At 41.4% G+C, this 17,551-nt stretch overlaps 1 protein-coding gene across 10 annotated transcripts in view; it reads left to right on the forward strand.

The window, feature by feature from the left end:
• SNAP91 (synaptosome associated protein 91) overlaps positions 1-17,551 on the forward strand; it is a 177,091-nt gene that overhangs the window by 100,465 nt on the left and 59,075 nt on the right. For 7 of the 10 annotated variants that reach the window (XM_075597913.1, XM_075597917.1, XM_075597919.1 and 4 more), the window contains exons 7-10: positions 8,238-8,349; positions 12,211-12,317; positions 14,087-14,128; positions 15,387-15,407. In XM_075597913.1, the coding sequence (XP_075454028.1) occupies positions 8,238-8,349; positions 12,211-12,317; positions 14,087-14,128; positions 15,387-15,407 (282 nt within the window). The remainder of the gene's footprint in view (positions 1-8,237; positions 8,350-12,210; positions 12,318-14,086; positions 14,129-15,386; positions 15,408-17,551) is intronic. The other 3 variants (XM_075597918.1, XM_075597923.1, XM_075597922.1) reach the window with 1 other exon arrangement.

A 17,551-nucleotide genomic window follows, 5' to 3' on the forward strand; every position in this document is an offset into this window, starting at 1 on the left:
ATGTCGATTTAGTCCAATTATAAGATATTTTTGTATACTTTTTTGCATTTTCATCAGTCGGAGCGTTTTGATTTTCTATATGACACATCAAACATTGTGTCTGTCGGTTGTGTAGACATAGGTGTCTTTGCATATGTTCTTTTTTGTATCTATAATGGGATTGTACCTTTCGGAGCAATATTATGGCATTTACTTGCATGATGTGATACATATTGCAGTTCCCTGACACGGTCATCCATTGCTTGTTACACCTCGATGATCTATGATTGATCATGACAAATAATTGGGATGTGATTGAGCCATCCGTCCCAGATATGATTTGTAGGTATTGCTGCAGTAATATCAATCAATTCACTATTCAAGCTATGGAATATCTTTTTATGAATTATTCAGGCATTATCCTTTGGGCAAAAGTTTTTTTTTTTTGTTTTTTTGTTGTTTTTTTGTTGTTTTTGTTTTTAAGCCTAAATGGCCTTGCCTGTACTTCATTAGAATATTACTGATTGTATTATCTTTTTCCACGAGCAGTTTATATAACTGTCAAACACAATAAGATATGATAAGGAGTGGGTTTCAGTGTTTTAGGGCTGGGACCCGCTGCGCCCGGTGGCGCGGGCGGCGGCGTGAGCGCAACTCACCATTGCGGTTTAACCTCACGATCCGGTCCCAGTCCCTCCTCACTGCCAACTGACGACGTACTGTGACGCATCAGCCAGCACGGGATACAAGAGAATGGTGTTCCCGTGCGGCAACGCGTCACCTGGTACGCGAAGGGGCCAATCATAGACTGGCTCCCATCAACCAATGGCAAGCCAGCTGGTGCTAGCCAATGGGAGCAAATTGTTTCAAACACGGAAGAGGGAAAACTTCATGGCCGTGCCCCCCCACGTCATGGCCGCACCCCCCCGACCCATTTGGCCACACCTCCCCCTCCCCCCCCCCCCGCTCCGAAAAAAGTTTCCTGCAGACCGCAGATCGCGGTGCAGTGAGTTGCACGCGCCGCCGGCAAGCAAGACAGCCGTGCGGACGCGTGCAACGGGGCCTTAGCCTTAGATATCTGCTAGCACTTTCTAAATACACTTAGTGCTATTTGTAACACCTCATTGGCTGAACCCCCGGGGGGCGTGCCTAATCGCTCGACGCGAGTCCTGCTCTTAATTCTATTGAGAGCAGGAGCAACTCCCGCACGAGCGCTGCAGCCCCCCTCGCAGCGGGCCCGGTGCCATTGAGGGGAGGGCTCTCGTCCGTGCAGCGTCCGCCATAGCGGACGCTGTAGTAGGAAGCGGGGGCAAGGCCTTAGGAGGGGCTATATAACTTACCTTTGTACGTGCTCCTGTAGACTCCTTGAGAAAGAGCTGTTAGTGTGGGAGGAAAGCTTTCCCAATAAATGTGACCCAATAAATCTTTTTTTTTTTTTTTAATTTTTTTTTTTTTTGTAAATACCCGGTGAGTTTACTGTGCTTTTTCGCTGGGTTGCTGTTCAACCAATCTTTGGTCATTTCTTTTTCATAAACTTATAGGGGTCCATGCTAAAATGGATAAGAAGCAACAAGTGACTGAGTGTGCTCCTTTGCATGTCATTACCCAGAATCCCTGCCTGCAATAGAAGCATTGTATCCTGAGGGATAAAGGGCAAAGGCAGGTTCGTGGCCCTGTCTGAGACAGGGAGGGCTTTGAGTGGAGAGGAGAGTGTGATGGCTTAGTGCTTTGCATGGGGTGCAGGGGAAGTGTGTGGTGTAAGTAAGAGAAGGGGGGTGGTATTTGGTATCTATAATTAAGATAGAGCGTTAGTGTGCTTTGTGAGAAGGGGGGAATAAATGTGGAGTTTGTGTAAAATGGTGAGTAGGATGAGTAAGGGTGTAAGAAGAGGGCGAGTAGTGGGGGGTGGGGGGTTGGTAACAAAGGAGTGTTGCATGTAAGCAAGGATCAGAATTGCTCCAAATTTAAATATTTTTTTTTAGAACCACTAATCTACTGTACTAACGCATGAAACCGAAAACGTTAGCATGACAAACATAAATATCAATTAACGCAAAATGAGAATGTGTCAGCTTAACATTAAATCGCCTATACACGTGCATCCTAGAAGGTGTTTTTTTTTGGGTGGGGGGGGCGGGGCGGGGGTCCTTTTCAAAACCAGTAATCCTTCAAAAATCTAAATGGAGATCTCCAGCTGAAACGCTGCAGAAACAGGAGCACTGCTGAATGGGACAAATAGTGCAGGGCTAGGCACACGAACTGGCTAAACAGTTTCATGGGATATCCAAGAGATGTAGGTACAAAAACTAACGTGTTTTGCGCAGTGCGCCGGGCATAGATTGTTTGTATCCTAAATGGTTATCTAATTGTTTTTATCTGGCAAGCTCACAAACCCAACCATCTAATGCACTCCTAATTGGACTCGTTATTATGAACTTCATTAATGACACGTGATCACTTCTACCGATGGAACTATTCATTTTTGGAGTACTATACTGCTGGGGTGTTTGCCACTCACGACAAATCCTTAAAAAAAATTAAATAAAAAAAATCTCTGATCTGAAGATGAGTTTGTCTTCCTCAGATTGTTGTAAACCTAATTAAAAGTTGATAGCTTTTCAATCATTTACGGCCTTTAATTATAAGACAGAGTTGAATGTGTTTGACTTCCTGTTTAATCAAACATTATAAAATGGGTTTAATTTGATGTCTTTGTATAGTTATAATGCCAACACGTTATTTTACTAAAAGCCTAAGTGAGACAAAAGATTTTGTCTCACAAAAAATTGCTCGTGCAAGCGCGTTCTATGTCTGTGAAGCGTGCGCGACGTGTCTCATGCCGTTGCGCTTACTATGAACGCGGACACTCTCCAGCTTCATAGAATTACCTTTTTTTATAGCACTTCTTTTTTATTTTTTTGTTTTGTTTTTGGTACTATGCTTCCCTCCTGTTCTTTTGTTGAATCAGTTTATTTATTTGTAAGTGTCTATCATATCCCCTTCTCCCTTCGATCCTCTAAGCTTTACATACAACTTTTTAGAGTCCGGGCGTAAAGATATTGTAGATTTTTGTAAACCAGACAATTAAAAATAAATTGCGTGGTATAACTGTTACACTGCAGTTCCAAAATATGTCCTGATTTGGCTAATATACTTGATAATCATCGGCTTACATATAATCCATTTTAAACCCGTTTTAATTGGCTTTCTAAAGCCTAGTAACCCATTAAACTGTATGAGTAAGCCATGCAGAAATTGTTTTATTTTTACAACACACACACATGATATGTGATGATATATCATTGCATAAACATGATCTATGACTTCACACTCGTCCCAATAAACTTTCGTATGCGATATCATTTACCAGGCCTATCTGCCTCAGTCAACCTCCCTCACACTGTACTGTATATTGTATTTGCCATGAAAACGTTCTTTGATTTGTTCCTGAGTTTGTGAGGATTAACCTGCCCTTTCAGATAGAATGTTCATACAGGAGAGTTCTGTTCTTCCTCCGCTCCTGTTGGCTACAAACTGGAAACCTTCAGCTGGTTGATTACAGATGTGCCGATTTTATGCAGACTATATGTTGGTCAACTGTATATGATCGGTAGGTCCTTTACTGCAGCACTGATCTATTCTCTAAAGTCATTTATCACCATTCCTATTGCACATGTAAAGAAAATAAAATGAGTGTAAGCTGGAATGACCTCAGCGGGAAAAAGTGATCAGAAAATAAACAGGATTTAAAGAGCATACTAAGGGCAAGTGAGTGTGAAACATTTATTCAATCACAATATGTCTATGCAAGATGGATTTTTTTTTACATTTTCCTATTTTAACTTTCTTCCGTAGATTCACTGTGCTGATTTGTCAGTTTGTTGAATTTTGACAGGAGTGGCTAGATTAGTAACACATGTGGATGACACTCTAATAAAGCTACTCAGTGATGACAAATATATTTGAGGTGCATAGCCCTGCACAGATAACAATTTTATTGGACACTGCATGAGTAAAAAAAACGAGTTTCTCATCCTAGTAAGTATGTCGCAACGATTTATGCATTTAGCAGCACTAGACAACTTTTTATACCCCCAATGATAAATAATTGTATAGATTCCCTAACAAGCTTCCAAATAACCACTATACTGTTGGTTAAATCGGCTTCTTTCTTTTATGAAATGTACACGACTTTGCTGAAGAATTACAAATCATTCAAACTGGAATGATGAGACGCTTGTTTTTATGTTCACCAATTGTAATGAGAAGGTTGAGTGTGTCTGGCAGGCAATGTTGCTGAAAGTGACCTTGAACTTTGATTCGATGCTCGTCTGACTCCAGGATTTAGACTTTATTTCTTCCAAGGCTCAGAAGCCTTTTTCATGCAAATCAGAGGTTGTGCATGACGAGTGGGGAAAAAAAATCAATAGGCAAATCAAACGAGCACTTACTTTGAACTTCAATGAAGTGAATATACCATTGACAATTCCTGATTCGTGAGTCCTCCATTCTAAAAGGAGAATTTAGAATTGTTACATGAAAGGTCCTCAAGTTGCTTTTTAAATCTTTTTTTTTTCATGCTGCTGGTTCACTTAAAACAGAGTTAAATAATTGATCTTGAATCCAGTTGTATTGGGTGATGTGTATATATGTACATCTTTATTTATATAGCGCCAATGGTGTACTTGGCGATTTACAAAGACTATACAACACAGGGAATTATAATAATACAATAAGCGCAGCAAAGTCAGACAATAGGAAAGGAAATCCCTGCCCTGGAGAGCTTACAATATAAATGGTATGTTAGGAGACTTACAAATACAACAGGTGAAGGAATAAGTGCAGTAGATGTAGTGCTTGGCCACAATTGTTGGTAGGAGTGACTGAGTGTGGGACAGTAGCTATGAGTCCAGGCCATTGGATGCTTCTTTTGCGATGTGAGATTTAAGGTTGGTCGGTATAAATTAGATTGGTTACTACCATTAGCAGGAAAAGAGATGGCATAGAGGCGTGGTTGAAAGCAGATGTGTATATGGCTCGATCCAACCAATATCAAAGACTACTAAAAGGTTTATTTTATTTTTTTGCTTCACCACTCACATTGATTCACAGGCGTAAAAAAAAATCATTCATACAGTAATTGGCACTCATGACATTAGATAGCAAAGCAAACAGGCGCCATCTGAAACAGATGTGTGGAGATCTTCCAGTTTCGTGACTATTCCCTCTGATTTATGAAAGGAATTGGTGAAGCTGCAAAACATTTGAGTAAAAGTGTTGCAACCAATATTTCAGCAAAAAAAAAAAAAACTTGTGAGCACATTCACATGTCTGACAGGTCTGCAACTGTCGTCATTATCATACAGTGCTTACATTGCAGCCGGGGATTCTGGGCAATCGCATGCAATTGAGCACACACTGTTACTTTTTGCTTCTTATCCAATTTTAACACAGACCCCTATAAGCTGGTGTCCTGTATTACACAGCTATATTTAAAAGAAATTTGTGTTTTGATAACTTTTTTTACCAGTTGCGAATGTTTCTCACATCTCTCCGATCAAATAAGGGCATTTTTCACAAAATTGATTTCCAACAGAAAGCTCATCCTTTGTCAACTCTTTGGATACCAGTGCTTCTTTGTGCTTTATAACCACTTCCGGGCTAAACGGGGGGGTCGGTCGTTACAGGAACTTAGTCTGTAGAAAGTTATGTAGGCATTCCAAAAATGAGTATAATAATCACAGTGAAACATTTCTTGAACCGAGTTAGTTCGCATCACAGAAATTATTCCAAAAACTAAGCAGTAACATAATTTAACTGCAGTGGACACCTTGTACCTTCTTTTTTTTTTTTTTTTTTTTTATATTTGATCCATCAGTTGATTTTTAGTTTTTTGGGTAACCTCAGATGTTCCTCAAAATCTTGTTTTTGTGACGGACAGTCGTGTTTGACAATGACATTTAGCTGCCGTTAACTTCATGCTTTTCTAATGACTTTGCAGCCTATTCCCTAGAGTGTTTATAGACACCTGCTTTTCTAAAACCCCACCTGAGTACATGGTACATATTTACAAAGGACAAAATATTGTCTTTGGTTGAAATCTTTGGATACGCACAGATTAACTCCTTGATACATGCGCAGGTGATATGCTCTGATATACAGTACACGATCATACAATAACACACACTGTACTGTGTACACGTTGACCTGTACACAGTATACTGATGCACATATGTCTGGAGAGCGTGCAACAAGCCTGTGTTTAAATCAATAGTAAGCGGACATACAGTACAGTATAATTCCGAGGTCCCCAGAGCAGGGAAAGAATGAGCAGCTCAGGATAGATGAGAAGGGCTCTGAGAGAAGGAACTTCATAGACTGCTTTTTGGTTCCATCATGTGGTCCGAGTTAGCAGTGGCATATAACCAACCATATAGTTGCGTGACGGGCAATCTCTGCAGTTCCCGTGCTGTTTAATGCTCCTGAGCTAGAAGCACAAAAATGGTATGTTTAACTTTTTTTAGGATTATAATGCCCCAGTCTTGGTTACACACATACAAATGCACACTTACAAATACATGCAAGCCCTCATGTTGAGAAGGAGTGGCTCAGTGGATAAAGACACTGACTCTTTACACAGTGACACTGAGTTTGAATCAGGGGAACCTGGTTCAATTGGGAATTGAATCAGTGTCCCCTCCTTGTGACCTTGGGCAAGTCACTTTATCTCCCTTTATCCCTCCTCGGGCAACAAAATAAAATTATTATTAGTTTACAAACCAATGCACTTATACAAATATTCATTCAAGGATACACCGTGAATGTGAAACTAGGGAGACCAGTGGTGCATTGTAATCTGTGGTACAACACCTACATTACGTAGGGTGCTGGAGCAGCAGGCAGCCAAAGTGGCCAACCCGTGACCACTAGCACCTCAAGAAAAGATTCCCAGATATTTGCACCACATGGTTCCCATGTATAGCAACAATTCATGAAGTGCTTAAGTCACAGCAGCTGTGTATAATGGTGTTAATGTGCCTAATCCTGCTGCTGAAGAAACACGCTCTTTCAATTATAGACATTGAAAACATTGTAAATGTAATAAAGGAATTATAATAGAGCAATCAAACTACAGGTGTAGCAGCTGTTAATGCTGGCATGCTGCAACGGGATACACAACATGCCAGCGGAAGCGTTCGCCATGGTGTATGCATTAGCCACGTGTGGGGAAAAACTAGCGGCGCTATTGCATCTGCTGGCGCCCACCAGCAGGAGCCTTACCTCCTGCTACATCTGTATGGCCACTGTGCTCCAAATGTGAACAGAGGCAAGACATTACAAAGTAGGGGAGGTCTGTATGTGGGGACAAGAAAAATGCAGATGTTTCTACAAACACTCAACCACCTATGTCTCGTTGCAAACCACCCAGTCTAATGCGCCCCTCCAGTTAGGGAAAGTGTTAGTACAGCTGGAAAGTTGTTGATATGAAATTAAATTGAAATACAAAATTAAGGAGCAACCCACCCTAAGTAATCCATTTTTTAATTTTTTTGCTTACAGGATTGGAACATGGGGTCCTCCAGCGCTGAACCACATTATTTTAAGCCCTGGGACTCCCCCTCACCCCCCCCCCCCCCGTTCCCCTCTCTCCCTTCCCGAGCTACTGGTGACATTACCGCTATTACTTCTTGCTTTTTAAAAAGGATTTAAATGGCCATCCAATAGGAAGCCACAATCAAGGATGATGCGGCTGAGGTTGGGCAGCCATTTTGTTTCCAGAGGGAGATTTAAACCTGGTAACCACCCCAGTTCCTACCCTATGAAAAAAGAAAAAATGTGTATGTATGTAGTTGGAACTGCTCCTTTTAACCACTTCAGTGCCAAAGGGTCCTGCTGGCCACGGACCCTCCGGCACAGACGGCTCACGTGACACCTCTTCGGGAATATGATCCATTCCGGATGTGAAAGGAGGGTCTGCGATTGTGGCGACCTATAGGAAACGCGCAATTGACCATGACTTGTCATAAGGGCCTCTGGGGTGGCACATTTCATGGTGTACGCTGTATATCATTAGGGCACTAAAGGGGATAAAGCAGTAACCCACACCCACAATAGGAGTTGAAATGCTACTGTATAACGTTAGTATTTTGCCCGTGACAATGTTTCTGCTCGTTTTATATATTTTAAATAATTCGTTTTTTTTTTCCTAGTGTGTAAAGATCATGATTTTCTTACTTTTCTCTGTATTTTGTTAACAGGTTCATCCAAACGAGCTGACAAATGGTGTTATAAATGCTGCTTTTCTGCTTCTTTTTAAAGATCTTATCAAGCTGTTTGCTTGTTATAACGATGGGATTATTAATTTATTGGGTGAGTAACAAGATGCCGAACATAAAGGAAACAATGACAAATAACGTGCCTCTTGATTCAAATGAGATGTTTTCTGTTGCGTTGTGTGTTTAGATAGTGTAGGAACCCATTCTTTAAGTGTGCCTAGAATTTGCTGATTTTTACAACACATTTAATTGTATGTTTACCATAAGAAACCAATTAAAATGTCATCCTTTTTGATATTTTTATCATCTAATCTATCCAATCAGAGTAAAAATACATCAATCAAACTACATGTAAGATTTGTTTTTTGTTTTTTAACCCCATCATATGTTGTGCAGGTGAAAAAACTGCAGCAGCCATGCAATTGGTCAAATGTAACCTCTTATTTCTAGACCTGCTTGGCTCACCTTGGCAAAAAAAAGATGAGATTGTACCTCCTCTTTTTATAATCCAGGGTATTCTCTGTGCGATTTGGATATCCAAAGAAACATTAGTCACAGCACTCCAACTTCATTCCTTAAAATAGCATTCTTTATTATGTACTATATCCTTCAAAAACCATTTAAGCCATCTAAACAAACACCGTAATATACCTAGCTGTGGTACATATGTTTGACTGAATTTATACTGGTCCTGAAAAATGAACCCTGGTCCACAGTCATTTCCGTACGCCACGCATGATGTTAGCGGAGGCAAGTCTCGCTAGTGCCTTTCATGCAGAAACCCAGAAGTGATGGACTAAGCAGCGTCCCGTTGCCGGGCAACAGGGCTCCACTAGCATCGAGCGGATGGCCCTCCGTTGTCAGGCAACAACCACAACTCAGTAATGCGACGGGATTATCACAAAATGGAAGGAACACTGAGCAACCATAACAATCCTAACGGCAAGCAGAGAACATCACGTATTTCTTGATCTCATACTAATCACATGCAACCTATCTCAATAGTAATCTCAATCACTTGTTGAATCATTATATGCAGTCAAACCCGTTCTAATATGGGCCATCACTCTACATTTTCTATTGATTGTATCAGACAGGAGTACAGCTCGATCTGTAAAATGGCTAATAACAAATCTCTTGCCGTGAACCCTAAATGTCAGAGGGATGACCAAGATAAAAGAAAAAGGTCTTAAATTAAGAATGAAAATCCAAAGATTCTTAAGTCACCATTCACATGGATGTCATGGGTGAAACCACTGTAACCCTCCCTGTCAGCTTCCTGGGGAGGGTACATCAGTGTAGTGGTGTAATTGAACATTCACATTGATTTACCTTGTTTCAGGGCGCTGGTTGGGGGATGGAACGCATGTGCGCCAGTAGAACTTCAATTTAATTTTTTTTTATATATTCCCAGGATTGGGAGCATTGCGGTTACCGTACATGTAGATTGACTTGGGTGCACTTAATTTGATTCATACTGCTATCACTCTAGTATACTGAGTTCATATTGTGGACCGGGCCCCGTTCTTGGTAATATCCTTAGTGCTGATATCATGGCCTGTTCTGTACAATGTTACGGTTGCTTTCCAATCCCTGCTTTGGAACTGACCCTTCCTCCTGGGGTACTGAATACTGTGGGTGGGGAGCCGCGGGTAGGGCTGATGCCCAGACATTCTGGGGGCACTTCTGCTTCGCCCACTGAGGTGTCTGCATTCCCGTTACTGGGACATTCTCTAATCTCTTTTGGCCATACTATTTGATCCGATCAGTAACACAATAAAAGGGGGGCTGATCTATGCTATACTTTGGGGAACATCTCCCCTATGTCTTGTCCATGGAGATTCTCTCTTGCTGCCATAGTGGAATTCCCTCCCAGAATCCTCTGCTTCGATCTTTTATACCTCCTGTGACACACTACTCCTGTCTCAACTGCACAGGAGCTCATCATCCACTCTTTCCATTAACTTCTTAACTTACCTCAGTAACCAACACCAGGGAGGAGGGTTTGAGGGGGTTACACCACGAATAAGATCCTTGAAAAACATTTCTAAAATGTTGTCGATATTTTCCAAATTGAAGGGCAACCCATTGTCGTCTTACAGCCATCAAATTGGAAGCTGAAATAGGAAGAATCAGGGCTATGACCTTAGATGGACAGAATTGATTGACTAAATAAAGGAGATTAATACATATAACCTTCATAATGTACCTGGTCACAAGGGTTAGAAAGGACTGTTTATCATTCCATTATATCCCCAATTACAGTCCTAATAACATTGATAAATCGGTTCATACCCTTAGGGACCATGGTATTCCACTTCTGTATCCAGAAGGCTTCCCTTTGTTTCAACAACTTAGTCCTTCAACGCCTCCTCCCCTGTCGGGGTTGACCAACAGACTCAATCATTTGGAGCTGGCTGACCTCATGCTAAGCCTGTAGGAAATGAGCCGCCACTGGTGCCAACAATCTGGCACATGATGGTGGATTTATGCTGTCTTCTGGTCTTGGGTTTAGTTTTTTCACCCACGTAAACATGCCCACGAGGGCCCTTAATCAGGTAGACCACCCAATCTGTATTGCCAGTATAAAGCCCCTTGATGGACAATCTTACATTTGTGGATATGAAAAAGATGCTGCCTTAGTCACATTATTGCACTGGGCACAATTTAGACAAGGGTACGTTGCTTTTTTTTTGGATCACCCAGAAACATTTCTTTAGTAACTTTGCAGGTCTGCTTTCACTATTTTATCTCAACTTCGGTCCCCTTTTAAAAGAGAACAATGGTGATGTTCTGAATGATGTATTGTACCGAACATGCTGTCACTTTGTAGAAGTCCCCAATGCTTACGTATAATGTTGATCCTGGTACTGTCCTTATTGTTGGTACTCACAAAGGGAATGCACATCGTTGTGACTTCCCTGTCTTTTGGGGTTAATAGAGTTGCCCTCTAATGTGGATAATTTGTTTTTCTGCTCTTAGTGTTACATTGGGGTAACCTGTGTGTACATTTGTGTTCCATTTCTTCAAGTTTAAAGGGTAGTTTAATGGGGTCACTCAATTCTCTTAACCTTCGTTAGCTGGCAATAAGGAAGCTCCTGTATGATATTTGGTGGATTAATACTAGTGTGCAGTAATAATTACTACGATCCGTTGTTTTAGTACAGATATCTCTGAGATTGACAGTTGTATTGCTTTTATACCACCTCCCCGTTCAATTCATCAGCAGTATAGTAAGGTCACTGCAGCTATTCCGTGCTTATAGGTTAAGTGTATAGGGTAGAGGTTTGTGTTTTATTGCTTCTACGTGCCCTCCAGTCAGCTGTTTAATGACGGTTTGCTGATTGTGCCTCTACTTTTATAATCACGGGTTCCCAGTGTAAGAAGTGTAGCGGTACAGTATTCATGAGCGCCATCATGGACCAGCTGACTGTGGGGGGGAAGTTACGTTCTTGCTCCCTGTGCATCGTGAAGAGAAAATTAAAGCTGTAGCCTTTTCTTCCCCCCGCCTCATCTTGCACCCCCCCTCCACGTCTTGCACTCTCCCTCCTCTACATCTTACACTCACCCCCCCCCCATCTCTTCGCCTTGCCTTCCTTCCCTCCTCTTGCACTCTCCCTTCCCCTTGCCTGGCACTCCCCCCTCCTCCGTGTCTCGAACTCCCCCCCTCGTGCGTCACACTTCTCCCCCCCCCCCCTCGTGTGTCGCGCTTTCCCCTCTCTCCCACACCCCCTGTCTGCACTCTTACTCATTCCCTCCCCATTGTTGCCCTTTCCCTAACTCGACCGTGTCACTCTTTTCTTTGAATTTAATATGACCATTTTTGTTATACGTATGATTACAAATTGTATGCGTTACTGTAAAATGTGCAAATCTAAGAATCTTCTGGAATTCTTTTGTCTAACATTTGATTTTTGTAATCCAGCATGTTTTTCCTTTTTCTTTTACACACCAGAGAATTTTTTTGAAATGAAGAAGGGACAATGCAAGGATGCCCTAGAAATTTATAAGAGATTTCTGACCAGAATGACCAGGGTATCTGAATTTATGAAAGTTGCAGAGGTAAGCTACTGTAAACTCTATCTACTGTAGCAATTTTACCAAATGATTCGTAGCTGTACATACACAATGCCATTTGCTTTTGCAATGTCTACTGTCTTACAAAACTTTTGTTAGAGGCCTGCAGTGCAGTAATGTGCATGCCCCGTGAAATATCTTGCGTGCGTACGTACGCGTGTGCAAGATATTTCGCGTACGTACGTAGCACCCATTCCCCCACCCTAAGGGAGATTGTGTCGCTACCGCTGTATTCTGGTGCGGTGCATACCTGTGAGGTGGAACAGGAGGCCTTAAGAACTCCGCAGTGGTGTGGGGAGGCATCAGGACAGGTGCTCAGTGCTGATCTTCCATAATGCAGCGCCTCCAGCCAGTGAGAATCCTCGTACAGCCAGGATGGTCCCCACTGGCAACTCCGATTATGGCCCAGACAGCCACAAAGTATAGTCCAACTGAGTCTTTACAGCATATAATGTCCACAGCAGGTACATTTCCTGGAGCAGCACCCACAAGACGTGAGGCCCTGTAGGCCCCTTCCCAGCTCCTTTACCCCTGATGGTTTATAGGGTAAACATGCTCCCACTCCACAGGGGAGGGGAGAGAGCCCTGACTTCTGGGAGTGTCGATTTATATCCCCAGGGGAGTGGCTTGTAACCCTGCCCCATAACAGGGCAGGTCCGATACTGACAGGCATCACATTTTGTGCATGTGATCCAGCCAGTATCCTCCCAAGGATGACACTCAGGTTGTTGCTAGGCCTGCCCCTGGATACATTAACAGTACATCCAGGTTGCAATAACAAGCTAGGCCTTCATGAGAGAGCTTATCCCTCACAGTGCCTGTACCTAACAGGACATACTGTTCTGGCCAAAAGAAAGATGGTAGCCGGAGGACTAGGCTACCTGTATGTATGCATGCATGCGTACACTGCAGTCCTAATTCCATTTACTGTGGCTGTGTGTGACATTTAAAGTGTAGGTAGAGTTAATTTTGGAGTTGAAATTGGAGGTGAAGATAGGAGGAAGATCTGGACTCTGCACCACTACAACTTTGCAACTGTGAGCAAGCACTACTTTCTATATGCAGTGATTATTTGTACGTTTCCTATCCTCCAATAATTGGAAAGTCTCTCCTCCTGCATCTCACTATGCCCTCCCTATTGCCTTTTCCGTTTACTGTTGCCTCACTCCTTCGTGAACGTCTCTGTTCTCTCCAACTTGCCCACTGCACCATTATTTATACACCTCTCTCCCAGCAACCTCTTTACTCCTCAATAAAAAGTACCCCCGCAAATCCTCTATTCACACCCTCTATCTACTCCTTCCTGCTGTTGGTGATCTCCCCTAAGCCTGAACCCAGACATACACACCCACAGTCACGCCTAACAACCATTGTGGCCAAGCACTGCCATCTACTGCACTTATTCCCTCGCCTACTGTCTCTGTAAGTCTCCCATTATACCACTTAGATTGTAAGCTCTTCGGGGCAGGGATTGTCCCCTAATAAAATAGAAATACAGTATAAGAACCCAACACACCAGGGCAATGTTCCTTCCAAATATATTAATTTTTAAATCATATAGACATTTGCTGGTCAGTGCTTGAGGGCCCTGTTCGGCTTTAGAGTGAGGGGATTGTACACCATATGTTCTATTTCCTTAGCTGCGTCCATTTTGTTTTTACATTTTCCTGTGTCCAAGTGATAGCATTTTGTTTTTTTTATTTGTTAAACAGCTGTTTTACACAAAATGATATACATGTCTTTCTGCTTCACAGCAAGTTGGTATCGACAAAGGAGATATTCCCGATCTTACCCAGGTGAGTACTGTGTTTCTTTTCATTTATATTGCATTTGTGACATGCATGTGTCATTCTTTCCCATTGCAGTTCCTGGCGGTTGATTGGGTCACACCTCCAATGACCGATAGCCTATGTAAAAATTACTATTTGCATATTTATCAGGCAGTTGCATGACAAGAGGAACAAAAAGCACCGGGTTTTAGCCTTTGCTGTACAGTGCAGTTACAGATGTGTCCCACAGTGACTATTTTAATAGCATGTGATGGATAAGTGTGTACAGAACTATTTAAAGAGAATGCAAAGACTCTTATGTGTAATTAGATTTGCCTTTCACTCTGAAAAGCATTAGTGGTTCAATAGCCGAGTACTCATGCCTGTGAAAAAAAAAGACTGAACACGTTATCTTTCAAGCAGGTTTGAAGTGTGAAAGCATTTTCACGCTGCCTCACAGATCATGACTTGTATTCATGTAACACGCTGCTCAAAATACTGGAGCACTTCAAAGGCCTTCACGCAGCATCTGTTGTAGATACCCATCCACAAATATTGCACTCTAGGAAGAAAACCCCCCAGTTACATTATTATTACAGCAGTCGTAGGCTTATTTCCTAGCTCAAAACAGAGAAGCATGTGAACACAAAGGGTTTAATATGAACAATAAATTGGGTTGTGCCTTTGTAACTTTTACCTAACGGAGCGGGTAACTTTTGCCAGATATTCTGGCACTATTCGAGGATTCTGGTTTGCCACAGGCTCGGGCTAGATTCACTTTAGAGTAAAGGGGTGTTTGCGAGAGTCGCCACCGTGAATCTGATCACTGCTGGGTATGGTGTGAATCATATCACACAATGAGAGGATTACAAAGCGTGGCTGTGATAGGATTTGTGATTTAAAGCAAAACTAAGTGGGTGACGTGGCCTGAAAATCCATTGCTTTGCTTTTCTAAACTCTGACAACATTTGAGGTAGATCCTAAACATTATTTTGATGTAGTTATATATTGTACAAGCCATTAAATATATTATTACGCTATTAAAGATGTTCAGGTACGGGGTTTTAGATTAACACCACTATAGACCATCTTGACGACCAAGCTTCCTTTTAAAAGCGTTTTGTGGGTCTGTAAATACGGTAGATATTTTTTGCTGTTGGAGATATATTTTGTCTGTATCTCTGCTGCTCTGAAAGAAACTGCAAAATAAAATAGCACATACATTGCTAAATCTGGATTCCTGGCTGATCTGAAATCTTAAATAATTGAGTTTTCTTCTTTTAAGGATGGTATCATCGATGAACCGGTAATTCTGACATATGATTTATTTCTTTTTTATAATATATATACTTTTGCTTCTAACTGTAGCTTTATCCTCATCCTCTCTTCAAAATGTACAACCTAGTACTTACAGTAGTTTGAAGATTACGCTTCAACTATATACTTTCCCTCTGCTTTTCGAATTTCTGTAACAAGAGCATGGGTGTGCAGCTAATGTGATCTTTTAAGCAGGAACCCTTTCTGCATGTTAACATTCTAAGTGCAGTACATACAGTATAGGAGGAGTTGACAGTATAGATCCTGTGAGCATATGCAGCAGTTATTGGCCTCTTTAGGTATCAACATTGTCGACACAGCCCCTCTTCCACCCAAAGACTTTGGCTGCAAAACCCCTGAAAAGTATTAGTATCTAAAGATCAAAGAACACTTTATTTTAACTGAATGTAAGGCCTATTACTGGTTCAGGAAATATTTACTGCGCTTGTGCCAACCTTGTTCCACATCATGACAACATTCCCCTTAGTCCTTGGCCCTCTGCAAATGACCTTGCACGCTGGCCCTATTTATTTCCCCAAAGAGGCAGAATAACAGAGGTATTTCCTGAACCAGAGGGATACCAGTGGTAAGAGGGGGGAGGGGAGGAAGGGGGAGGGGAGTGTGACAGGGGAGACCTTTTATGAGGGGATACTGCTTCAAAGATGATTAAATGTGAACATTTGTTTTTAGTTAAATATGTAAATACAGTAAGCAACAATACAGAGGTCGGTGCTGCTAAAGTACACAATGGTTGCCTTAGTTTAAACCTTGTTTTTAATATAGTATATTGTTTCAGAATTAAGTAAATAAAGACAGGCAAAAAACTATTTCTATTTACTAACTGCGTGCTTTAGGACCAAAATATTTCCCGATGCAATTTTATAGAAGATGTTAATCTGTGAATAAAGACACAAGCCCAGCATCATCATTCAGTCTCCAAACACAATGGTCCAAACCAATTACCTTATGTAGGTTTAGGACAAGTAGGTGAATTCAAAGAGCAATGAACAATTCGACTATTTCAGAATATTGATTAATTCATTTGAACCTTAGAAAATACAGCAACTGATATATTGATGTATTGTATGTAGCACATGGTTCAATTTTTGCCCTCCTTAAAAACCACAGTACGCACATAATTGCATAGGGCCAGGGACACTGCCAAAGCTCAACAAGAACATATCAATATTATGGAGGTACATACAGTAGTTACTGTTACGTAGTAGATGAGGTTGAAAAAAAGACATGTCCATCAAGTTCAACCAATGGTAGATTTAGACGACCGATACTTATCTTATGTTTGTATTTACAGTATTTTGATCCAGAGGATGGCAAACAAAAAACCCCAGTGAAACCTTATCCAATGATCTCATAAGGGGAAAAATACGTTCCTTCCCAAGTGTTGGCATTTTGTATGTCACTGTATCTATCCATTATTTTTTTTAGTTTTGATAGAAGTGTGCAGTAACCAACAAAAAGAATTTGAGGAAAAGTTAGTTGATTTTGATTTTTAAGGAAGAGCTTTACCAATTTCTGAGGCACTTCCCAAATGTTTAGCTTTTTTGTGTGTGCTTATAACACTAGGTAAACCTGTGCCAAAAGTATAAAATTACATTTAGATTTTGGTCAATTCATCTGCAAATACTGTTACCGCAGTGGAACGTCAATAGAATAGAAAACCAGATAGCTGAGGTGGAGCTTGTAGTGAAGGTACTGTATCTATAAAAGGATTGGTCATTTTGCACATGAATGCTGCACACAGTCGTACAGTATATTTACATTGCTGCGCTATTGCATAAGGCACCTTACGATTCCAAAAGCTATCTTGTACAGTACTGCTTAGAAAACATGGGTACATATAAGAGCATTCTAAAGAAATTAGTCTCTGCAACTGAAAACGTATTGTATTTGAAAATCACTATGCGTATACCTCTCCTGTTGTTACACTTCTTGCTTTACACCTGGGCATCTACAGCATGAACTACTTTGGCCTTCCTAATATCTGTGCACACCAGGGGTTTGCTGCTTTCCCTATTTGTACACTTGTTTTACTTGTTTTCCCTTTCAGCACTGGAAGCCTAAATCATGTGCTGCCTTTTGAACTGATACTGTATATGCAGCATGGCCCTGCAG

This window comes from Ascaphus truei, chromosome 4, assembly GCF_040206685.1.
Source record: "Ascaphus truei isolate aAscTru1 chromosome 4, aAscTru1.hap1, whole genome shotgun sequence".
Taxonomy (NCBI): Eukaryota; Metazoa; Chordata; class Amphibia; order Anura; family Ascaphidae; genus Ascaphus; species Ascaphus truei.